Source organism: Nothobranchius furzeri, chromosome 15, assembly GCF_043380555.1.
Source record: "Nothobranchius furzeri strain GRZ-AD chromosome 15, NfurGRZ-RIMD1, whole genome shotgun sequence".
Taxonomy (NCBI): Eukaryota; Metazoa; Chordata; class Actinopteri; order Cyprinodontiformes; family Nothobranchiidae; genus Nothobranchius; species Nothobranchius furzeri.
In genome coordinates, this window is record NC_091755.1 from 43,717,475 (window position 1) to 43,729,642 (window position 12,168).

General features: G+C 46.7%; 1 protein-coding gene across 2 annotated transcripts in view; it reads right to left on the minus strand.

Annotated features, from left to right (window-relative positions):
- Positions 1-419: 419 nt before the first annotated feature.
- The window catches only part of ntsr1 (neurotensin receptor 1 (high affinity)), an 83,726-nt gene continuing 71,977 nt past the window's right edge, over positions 420-12,168 (minus strand). For both annotated transcript variants that reach the window (XM_070544886.1, XM_070544885.1), the window contains one exon: positions 420-1,577. In XM_070544886.1, coding sequence (XP_070400987.1) covers positions 1,322-1,577 — 256 coding nt within the window. In that variant the 3' untranslated portion in view covers positions 420-1,321. The remainder of the gene's footprint in view (positions 1,578-12,168) is intronic.

Below are 12,168 nucleotides of genomic sequence, written 5' to 3' on the forward strand. Positions count from 1 at the left end.
TATATGTATATATATATATATATATATATATATATATATATATATATACATATATATATATATATATATATAAAATGTATGCATGTATGCATACGAGAAATCTCAACACCCACAATTTTAAAAAGCTTGCTATGGCCCTGTTCCAAGTTTTGGTCCTCCACCACCTCCCTCACCCTCAAACCGAAAGTCTTGCATTATAAAACATGACTCTGGAAAAAACAAACATGGAGGAGGAGTATGCGGCGCACCTCCATAACTTTGCTTATTGATTGGCTACATGACTTGTTCACCATGCAGAATAATCATTTGTGCTTGAAATCATACCACTGTGGGGTCCAAAAAGGAAGACTGTCAAATTTCCCTGGGTCAGCAGCAGACAACCAAATAATGTTTGTGAGGAATTATTCACGTGAAGAAAATGTGTTTAGGGGATAGTTTAATTTACCAAAGTAAATGTATTTTTGTCATAGTTCTGCACAAACACAAGAAATATTCACATTTCCAATTGTTTTCAATTATTTGTATTACAAAAAAAGCTTTTATGATTCCTAAAACATCATAAACGTCTTCCACTGAGAATTTGCTGTACAATAAGACCCTCTTGTATCAAATTCAACAATAAAGCTGAGGCATACAGGTTTGAGTAAAAAGCAGTGATGAAAGTTATGTTTCACAGATATCAGATGAAAGACAAGTTTGTGTGTGTGTGTGTGTGTGTGTTTGTGTGTGTGTGTGTGTGTGTGTGTGTGTGTGTGTGTGTGTGTGTGTGTGTGTGTGTGTGTGTGTGTGTGTGTGTGTGTGTGTGTGTGTGTGTGTGTGTGTGTGTGTGTGTGTGTGTGTGTGTGTGTGTGTGTGTGTGTGTGTAATCTTACCTTTTTCCATCCAAACAAGCTAACAGAAGGAATGTTATACAGAAACTGTTGTGAAATTATTGCTGGAGGCCAATTTTCATAGTTCTTCTGGGAGTGTTTAGATTTGATTTTTGAGATCAATGGAGCAGCAGATTCATTTTCACTGCACAGCTTCACAAGATAGATTGCTTGCTCCAGTCAGGTAAACACATAATATGATGTACTTACACCAGAGTCCAGCTGTTGGTTCAATCTTCTATCAGCACATTGGCTTTTTCCTACAATCCTATAGAAGGCAGGAGACTCATCAGATGAAATTCGTGTCTAAAGTCCAAATTACCGCCAACTGTTGGTGGGCCTTGATTATTTTTAACAATCACTGGTCCACAGCATCTACTGTCAGCAAGACCAGTGATGGCAAAGTGGCACTGGATTAGTTTATGGTAAGAGAAATGAGAGCATGCACTTGTTCAGTATGTGGTTTCTTTGATGATGTTGGTGGAAAGGGTGTGGTTGCTGGAGATGCTGATGGAGTGGCGGGTGAGGGGGTATGGCTGCCTCCTAGGTGAGCGGTGGCAGGGTAGCAAAAAGTAACGCAGCGTGGAGAAGAAGATCTGACGGTAAGTAGCAGACACCAGATTGTACAGCACCGGGTTGATTGCAGAGCTAACGTAGAACAGGATGTTTGTCAGCATGTAGAAGTAGTGGTAGAAGTCAAACAAAGCACTGCAAGAAAAAGAAGGGATGACAAGAAAAACTATTAACATTTTAACCAAAGATGCTCAATAATGACTACCGTAAATCCTCTAATACAGGCCGGTATTCAATTAAAGGCCGGGTCTCCAATTGTGGCCGGTGTCAGAGTTAGTTTAGGTAAATAATGGCCGGTCTCTTATTGTGGCCGGGTGGAACGTAGTAACAAGCAAGTATGAGCGTCCCGGTGGCAGGGTTATAGTCCCCAAATCAACCAGCAGGAGGCAGTAGACGTTCACGCAGACCTTTATTAAGCTTTTTCTTCAACGCTTTGTAACGCTACAGACACGATCCTCTATCACGCTCCTACCACACAGAGTCACGGTGTCAGTTAACCATGCTAATTCAACCCGCTCCACAGAACACACATCACCTTCCCTGTGGCTTACATAACACTCACACAACACGCAAATCAGCACATAGGAACTAGCAGAATGATAGGAAACACATATGACACAATACCCAGAATGCACCTGGCTTACAACACCAGCCAGGTCATTACACTATCAAGTTCAAAGAGAACGTGCTGATTATGCTGCAGAACACTCTGGAGAGCAGCAGTAGGGGGTGTATGAACTAGTCAACTTCACTGTAGTGACTTGTTATGCCTGTCATCGACTAGTCGCTGTCACGTGATAATGACCGGCAAGATGCAGCCCTCGGAAAAGACAGCAGCCTGCTGTCAGCAGGTGACAAGCTCCTGCGCTCAGGGGGTGGGGGTGGGGGGGGGCAACGCGCTGTGCCAGACCGTAGGCACTGACACGCGATCGTTCATGTCGGTTCATTTCCTTTAATGTTTTCTGTCTTTTATTTGCGCCTGATGTGTATCGCTGCTGTGGAGCGGGGCGCATCAACTTGTCCCTGATGCGGCCGGCAAGCAGGGAGCGCTCCGCTGTTTTCGCGGTCGGTAGATCTGCCTCCTGAGCACGGCCACAGTAACAATCAGGTGTCGCCACCTCAAAAACTAATTTAACACGCGATCGTTCATGTCAGTTCATTTCCTTTAATGTTTTCTGTCTTTTATTTGCGCCTGATGCGTTTGCTGCATGCTGTGGAGCGGGGCGCTGCGCGCATCACCTTGTCCTCCGACGCACTGATCACTGATACGGCCGACAAACAGCGAGCACTCCGCTGTTTTTGCGGTCGGTAGATCTTTTAGAACTGCAGTTCAAAGGTAACTCATGAGGTGAATATATATGAACCCAGGTAGCAGTTTCTCTTTAGGACTGAGAGGAGATGCAGGAAGATAATAAACAGGCAGGACAGAAAAATAGTCAAAATAAAAACAAGTTAGTTTTTGTACCTGCTGGTTGCAACAAACAGACACCATTGAAGGTCATCAGAAGTGAGGAACAGAAAATGAAATAATTATTTTAATGTTTAGAGCAGCAGGAACTCCGAGAGGCTGCAGGCGCATCAGTGAGTTTGTAGCCGCTGCGCAGGGGGAGGGGGGAGAGGACTGAAGCAGGGGGAGGGGGGAGAGGGCTAAAGCAGGGGGAGGGGGGAGAGGGCTAAAGCAGGGGGAGGGGGGAGAGGGCTAAAGCAGGGGGAGGGGGGAGAGGGCTAAAGCAGGGGGAGGGGGGAGAGGGCTGAAGCAGGGGGAGGGGGGAGAGGGCTAAAGCAGGGGGAGGGGGGAGATGGCTGAAGCAGAAACTACCGTTGTTAAAAGAAATGTGTTTAACTTTGAAAATGTGGGCGCAATTTTAATTGTCAAAAACTCCAATGAACATTAGTTCATTTTGCTCAAATGGAAATAGAGGCCTGCCTCTAATACTGGCCCTCCTTCCAATAAAGGCCTGGAGCTTGATGAGCTTGAGTCAAATAGAGGCCCGGGCCTGTATTAGAGGATTTACGGTATTTTATTCGATATCTGATATAGAAACATTGTCTAACTTTTCATTTATGACGCTGATACAAACTTATATAACACATGCAGGGTCTCTAATAAAAGAAAAAACAAATAAATGAGGTTGCTAACATTATACTTCTCATATCATGCATACTTGTTTTGAACAATATCTGTGGCAACTGCTTCAATTTAAGTTAGTCAATAGGAAAAGGTGTCATGTTTATTTTGTCTCCAAGAGCAGCTTAATGACATTCTCCTTGAGATAACCCTGACAATTACAATCAGTGAAAAAGGGATCACAGTAAATAAATTGCTGATTGATGCAAGTAAATGGTCGTGGCGTCAAGATATTGTTTGAAAATAAATAAAAATTTGTTCTAGTTTATTTTAATTCAAGTTTATTTATAAAGCGCTAAATCACGACAAGAGTCGTCTCAAGGACCTTCACACAGTAAACAATACAGGTCAGTTCATTAAATGACAAATGACCCGCGCTTGTATAGCCCCTCTCAGAGTACGGACTCCAAAGCGCTTTACACTGCAGTGTATCATTCATCCATTCACACACACATTCACACACTGATGGTGATGAACTACAATGTAGCTACAGCTGCCCTGGGGCGCACTGACAGAGGCGAGGCTGCCGTGCACAGGCGCCACTGGTCCCTCCTCCGACCACCACCAGCAGGCTAGGTGGGTTAAGTGTCTTGCCCAAGGACACAACAGCAACCTTCTCTGTCTGGAGCCGGGATCGAACCTGCAACCTTCCGATTACTGGACAACCCGCTCAACCTGTTGAGCTACTGCTGCCCCAATAAACGTCTCCCACAGCCAATTAAGCCAATCAGTAGAATGTTTACCATATAAGGAAACCAGCAGGTTGCATCGAGTCACTGACTAGTGTCAGAGTCTTTACAGCAATCCTCATACTAAGCAAGCATGCAGTGACAGTGGAGAGGAAAACTCCCTTTTAACAGGAAGAAACCTCCAGAGAATCCTGGCTCAGTATAAGCAGCCACACACACACACACACACACACACACACACACACACACACACACACACACACACACACACACACACACACGCACACACACACACACACAGCAACACCTGCCCCGCAGAGCTCCATGCAATAGGAAACTGAGCACCAACCAAAACTAACCAATAGCATTAGATAACCGCTTACATGCTTCAAACTTAAGCAATACCTTGGCTGTTGCAGAGTTGATGAACTTTTCAGACAAGTGTTTAAAATATAAAAATATATGAAAACACAACATGACATGAGAATAATACTCGGAAAAAAAAGTGTTTTAGCTCAGTTTGTTGATTACAGAAGGACATTTATAAATAAGAGACGTGAAGTCGCCATCTTAAAAAAATGGATCAAGAGACAATTTTTGTGATATGTCAGCCACTAGATGGTGCCACAAGATAAGAGAAATACTCCGGAAAAATACTTTAATACCGCAAATATCTTCACTTATTTTCATTGAAAACATAACAATCACATTCTAGACTGGGATCAGGGAAAAATTACCAACACAGAAAGCAACCGGTTCAAACACTGGATCAGGAAGGCTATAGAAATAAGGAGACAGGAACAGTGGAACATGAACAGAGAAGACGGGGCCTATCAGTATCATGACTCCCATCCTTCACCCTCCTCTGCCTCCTCATTTAACCTTCATTCAGCTCACCTGGTCCCTTCACCAAGCTCTGACAAGCCCTGTTTCCCCTGGCAACCACAATCAACTCCATTCTTCTCACCTGTTCCTGTCATCAGCTTCATCCACTTCACCTGCTCCTGACTCCTCAGCTCATCTCACACACCTGCTTCCCCTGCTATAAAAGAACCATCCACCTATCCAGTCTCTACCAGATTATTGAAGACTTTCCGCCAGTAAATTCTCCAGCACTCCAACCTCTGCCTGTACCAAAGATCCTGACCTCGTTTCTGTTCCTTGGCCAACCCAAGTGCCTGCTCCCTGCTTGGATTGTTTTCTCTGCCTTTGACTACCTGGATTCTCGACCTCAGCCCCTTCTCTGGATTCTGCCTCCTGCCTGCTCATTGTAGCATTCACGGATCTATCTGGTTTTGACCCTCGCCTCCTCTCCCACTCTGTCTCCAGCCTCGCCCAACTGGTAACTCCACAATAAATAAAATACATTTTTTTATATATTTTTACTGTGCTTGGCATCATTACGGGTCTTCTGAGTTCAGAATAATCTGGCCAAAAGTCTGACCTGACGCCGACACAGCACTTGGGAGTATTTTTTTTTCTTTCTTCATACCTGTCTTGGAATATCTCACGCTCCTGGAATTCCTGGAACTAGAGAAGGAGCAGGAGTCACCGTTCTGGGGAACGTGGCTGGCCATCAGGCCACTGCCACGCAGAGGTTCCACTCCTCCGTCCAGGCCTGCTGTGGCCGTCTTGCGCAGCGGGTTTCTGACAACGCAACAGTGGCAGTCCCGGTGACCTTCTACTAGTTCATGGCCTTCACAGACGCAAGGTTTTGTAGCAACGCCGCTCAAGCAAGCCTCAAGTCCCTCCATCCCATCCACGTCCAGCGGTGGTCCCAGGAGACGCACCACGACCACGTCCAGCGGTGGTCCCAGGGGGCGCACCGCGTCCATGTCCAGCAGTGGTCCCAGGAGACGCACCGCGTCCATGTCCAACGGTGGTCCCAGGAGTCTCACCGCATCCATGCTCAGTGGGGTTCCTACTTCCGCCTTTTGAAGAGGCTCCGCCTGCCCCAGTCCAGCGGTGGTCCCAGAGGCCGCACCACATCCTCGTCCAGATGAGATTCCACCTTCGTCTGTCCGAGAGGCTCCGCCTGTCCAGGTCCAGCGGTAGTTTCCGGGGTCGCATCGCATCCATGTCCAGCGGTGGTCCCAGGGTCCACACCATATCCATGTCCAGCAGGGGTTCCACCTCCGTCTGTCCTGCTCCAGCGGTGGTCCCGAGGGTCGCTTCGCATCCTGTCCCAGTGGTGGTCCCGGAGGTCGCACCGCATCCTGTCCCGGCGGTGGTCCCGGAGGTCGCACCGCATCCTGTCCCGGCGGTGGTCCCGAAGGTCGCACCGCATCCTGTCCCGGCGGTGGTCCCGGAGGACGCATCGCATCCTGTCCCGGCGGTGGTCCCGGAGGACGCATCGCATCCTGTCCCGGCGGTGGTCCCGGAGGACGCATCGCATCCTGTCCCGGCGGTGGTCCAAGAGGACGCATCGCATCCTGCTTTGGCGGTGGTCCAAGAGGATGCACAGGCTCCAGTCCAGCCCGTCCAAGAGGCTCCAGTCCTTCCTGTTCCCGAGTCGGAGGTTCCTGTTCCCGAGTCGACGTCCACGTCTCAAGTCCCGGAGTCGACGTCCACGTCTCAAGTCCCGGAGTCGACGTCCACGTCTCAAGTCCCGGAGTCGACGTCCACGTCTCAAGTCCCGGAGTCGACGTCCACGTCTCAAGTCCCGGAGTCGACGTCCACGTCTCAAGTCCCGGAGTCGACGTCCACGTCTCAAGTCTCGACGTCCCCAGTGTTCCAGTCTCAAGTGTTCCAGTCTCAAGTGTCTACGTCCCCAGCGTTCCAGTCTCAAGTGTCCCCACAAGTGTCTACATCCCCAGCGTTCCAGTCTCAAGTGTCCCCACAAGAGTCTATGTGCCCACCAGTCACTGAGTCTATGTGCCCACCAGTCACAGAGTCTATGTGCCCACCAGTCACAGAGTCTATGTGCCCACCAGTCACAGAGTCTATGTCCCCACCAGTCACAGTCTACGTCCCCTCAGTCTCTAGTGTCCCCTCTTAGTCATCCTCCTCTAGTGTCCCCTCTTCGTCTAAGCCCAGAGTCCCCTCTTAGTCTTAGTCCAGAGTCCCCTCTTAGTCCTCATCCTCCAGTGTCCTCTATCCCCCGACTCCCGCACTCCCGGCTCCTGGTTCCCCATCGCCGCCCTCCCAGACTCCTGCAGTCCCGGCTCCTCGTTCCCCGTAGCCGGCCCCCCAGACTCTTCTGGCCCTCCTTCCTGGTCCCCCTCCCCCCGCCCTGCTCTGGCCCTCCCTCCTGGTCCCCCTCCTCCCGCCCTGCTTTGGTTTCATGTAGGCGTCTTGAATCCACCTTTGAGGGGGGGGGGGGTTCTGTCATGACTCCCATCCTTCACCCTCCTCTGCCTCCTCATTTAACCTTCATTCAGCTCACCTGGTCCCTTCACCAAGCTCCTGACAAGCCCTGTTTCCCCTGGCAACCACAATCAACTCCATTCTTCTCACCTGTTCCTGTCATCAGCTTCATCCACTTCACCTGCTCCTGACTCCTCAGCTCATCTCACACACCTGCTTCCCCTGCTATAAAAGAACCATCCAGCTATCCAGTCGCTGCCAGATTATTGAAGACTTCGCGCCAGTAAATTCTCCAGCACTCCAACCTCTGCCTGTACCATAGATCCTGACCTCGTTTCTGTTCCTTGACCAACCCAAGTGCCTGCTCCCTGCTTGGATTGTTGTCTCTGCCTCTGACTACCTGGATTCTCGACCTCAGCCCATTCTCTGGATTCTGCCTCCTGCCTGCTCATTGTAGCATTCACGGATCTATCTGGTTTTGACCCTCGCCTTCTCTCCTACTCTGTCTCCAGCCTCGCCCACCTGGTAACTCCACATTAAATAAAATACTTTTTTAAATATATTTTACTGTGTTTGGCGTCATTACGGGTCTTCTGAGTTCAGCTCATGACAATCAGCTGTCTCACACATGGGATTTACTTCTTCAAAGACCAGCCAGTGGGGGGGTCGGTGTGACTGACACAGCAGATCTGACAGATCAGGCTTGGTCATGCCCACCAGAAGAATAGCTGATAAAGACATGTCATACAAACATCTGTGACACTTCTGATGAAGACAGCAGTCGCCGGTCAAAACATAGCTGGATGTGAAGTGGCTGACGCTCTGTTCTCCTCAAATCAGCTCCAGGAAAATCCGTGGCAGTATGTTTTATCCCCTTTCTTTGATATCTGCTTGATATTTAAATTTGGTCTGAGTGGTCCTAATTCTTTTCTTTGACGACTGAATGGTAAATCCCTCAATGACACGATGAAGTTCAAGTTTTCAGTCATAATGTCGACATCGGTCTGGTGGTCCCGCTCTGAGCACACATCACTGCGTATTACGAAATCGCATTTGGGCATGCAAACCCGGTGCCTATTGAAATGCATTGTAGGGTCCAAATTTGAAAATAAATAAATAAATAAAAAAGTATAACTCTATGAGAGCACCTAGGACCAATCTGATTGCAATCACTGCCATCCAATGCAACCATGTATGCAATGTTTAACACCTCTGCTGAATTGTCCACCATCTTCTTAAAATGTGCACCATAACTCTGCATTGGTAGTTTTTTAACTTCCCCCACTTTCATGGGCAGCTCCAGGATTTCCTTTTTACTAGCAGGTGCTGTACTGTTGCTTGGCCAGTGTTTGGGGTTGCTGATCCCCAATGGCATGGAATGAAAAGTGGGGGGTGGGGGTGGGGGTGGGTGCATCCAAACTTGCCAAATATGGGAAAACATGAAATTCCAATGAATCAAAATGAAGTACAGAAATAGTCGGATTTTTTATCCTGACTTTCATTATCACTGTTTATATTTATGTAATTATGCTGTACATTTCATGTCTATCTGAATTAAACTTAAACAGCAAACAACAATAACTTCCATACTATCTCAGAGTTATATTACTCATTTATTGTTCCATTTTTGATTTATTGTATAAAGGTGTTGGGCATTACATCTGTCCATCCATCCATTTTCTTCCGCTTTTCTGGAGTCGGGTCGTGGGGACAGCAGCCTAAGTCAAGAGGCCCAGACTTCCCTCTCACCAGCCACTTGGGCGCCAGCTTTTCCGGGGGAACCCCCAAGGCATTCCTTGGCCAGGTGAAAGACATAGTCCTTCCAACATGGCCTGGGTCTTCCCTTAGGTCTCCTCATAGTTGGACGTGCACAGAAAAACTCATCAGGCAGGAGTTCTGGAGGCATCCTTAGCAGATGCCCGAGCTCCTCAACTGGCTCCTCTCGATGTGGAGGAGCAGAGGATCTACTCAGAACCCCTCCCGGGTGAACAAGCTTCTCACTCTATCTCTAAGGGGGAGCCCAGCCAGTCTGCGGAAAAAACTAATTTAAGCCGCTTGTATTCGTGATCTTGTTTTTTTGGTCACTACCCAAAGCTCATGACCATAGGTGAGGGTAGGAACGTAGATCAACTGGTAAATCTAGAGCTTTGCCTTCTGACTCAGCTCTCTCTTCACCACGACAGACCGGTACAACGCCTGCATCACTGCAGATGCAGCACCAATCTGCCTGTCAATCTCACGCTCAAGCTTTCACTCACTCGTGAACAAGACCCCGAAATACTTCAACTCCTGCACCTGAGGCAGGACCTCATCCCTGACCTGGAGAAGGCATTCTACCCTTTTTCGAATCTATACCATGGTATCAGATTTAGGGGAGCTGATTCTCATCCCAGCTGCTTCACACTCGGTTGCAAACTGCTCCAGTGGAAACTAAAGATCACGTTCTAATGAAGCCAACAGGACCACATCATCTGCAAAAAGCAGAGACCCGATCCTCAGGCCACCAAAACAGATCCCCTCAACACCTTGGCTGCTCCTAGAAATCCTTTCCATAAATGTTATGAACAGAATCTGTGACAAAGGACAGATTTGGCAGAGTCCAACTAACATTGCGGACAAGTACGACTTACTGCTGGCAAAGCGGACCAAGCTCTGACACAGGTCATTCATTAGGTGGGGCAATACATATAAAACAAATGCTAATCCATCCATCCATTTGCTGAACCTGCTTGTCCACATAGGGTCGGGGGGGGGGGGGGGGGGGGTCTATCTCCAGTGGTCAATGGGCAATCAGGCGGGGTAAACTCTGGACAGAGAGCCAGTCCATTGCAGCAAATACTCTAAACTAGCTGCAAAAAAACATACTAATAGATTGTTTATTCAATCCAAAATTTGGTTAATTTAAATACTTTACTATGTTCAAGACAAAAATAATTTTACTTCCAGTGAAATTACAGAAGTTTTTGTTTTGATCCCAAGTGATGAAAAAATTAGAAAGAAGTCTGAGTTCAAAAGAATATTTACACGAACAACATGTTAGCAAATGTGTATTACGATATAGAATAAAATTATGGAATTACTTGGATGGCGACTTGAAAAAATGTTCCACCACTGATTCATTTAAGAAAATTTATAGGGAGAAAATGATAAAATCCTATGATTTAATAAGTTTTTGACCATGGATATGGTTATGATTTAACTGTGACATTGTTTGCAAAGAAAAGAAATATATGTTTGATGGTGTTTAAGGCCATATTGTTAATTGTTTTGTATTAATAGAAGTCATTTAAGATTTTTCTTTTTCCTCCCCTTTTTGTCACTTGGAAGTTTGTGTTGATGGTTGTGTTGAGAATTAAAGATAAATGAAGTTGCCAAGTGGAAATAAACAAACTGTGAAACTGTTAGAAGTTAACTCAGACACTTCTACAGTGTCTCAGAATAACTTTAGCTAAAATTATGTTTAAAAAGTGGAATACTTTTTTTAAAATGTAAGTTCAAGAGCTGGGGTTCCTAAGCCATTGCTTGACCCAGTCTCGGAGTTGCTTTAGCAAAAACCTCATCTTATATTCGGGTCAGTACGGTACTTTGACTAGATTTATTACAGAAGTAAAGAACCTGTGACTTTACATAAAATATGTACGTTGTATATTTGAGGTGGATTGTATTGTGACGCAAAGGGGTGGGATATAGTCAGGTCTCTGCTTTTTGCAGATGATGTGATCCTGTTGGTTCCATCAGAACCTGATCTTCAGCCTCCACTGGAGTGGTTCGTAGCCAAGTGTGAAGAAGCTGGGAAGAGAATGAGCTCCTCTAAATCTCAGACCATGGTCTTGAGTTGGAAAAGGTTAAGAATGTCTTGTCCGTGCATCCATAGTATCTACGGATCTTGTTCACAAGTGAGGCAGAGAATGAAGAAGCACAAAATTGATAGGCAGCTTGGTGCTGCATCTGCAGTGATGCAGGCATTGTACCAGTATGTCCTGGTTAAGAGAGTGTTTAGCCAGAAAGATCCCTCTATGTCCCGAACCTCACCTATGGTCACGGTCTTTGGGTAGTGACCGAAAGAATGAGATCGATGGGACAAACTGCCAAAATAAGTTTTCTCCGAGGTGTGTCTGGGCTCTCCCTTAGAGATAGGGTGAGAAACTCAGTCATCTGGGAGGGGCTTAGAGTAAATTCACTGCTCTTATACATCCAGCAAAGCCAATTCAGGTGGATCGGACATCTGGTTAGGATGCCTCCTTGAGTCCTCCCTTGTGAGGTTATCCAGGCCCATCCAACCAGGAGGAGACCTAAAGGAACACCCAGCACATTCTGGAGGGGCTGTTTTTTTTTTTTTTTTGACTGGCATGTGAATGCCTTGGATTATTCCCGGAGGAGCTGGTACAAGTGGTTTGGAAGTCCAGGCTGCTCTGCTTACACTGCTGCTTTTGCAACCACCAGACACCAGATAAGCAAAGGCAACTAGATGGATGGCTTCTTCCACTTTCTTTGGACAAAGACTGATTTTCATTAATTTGTATATTTCTTATCCTGTGTTCATTGTTTGTAAAATGTGATATCTTATTTTCAAATAAATGTTTCAATCCGTCAATGAAATAAC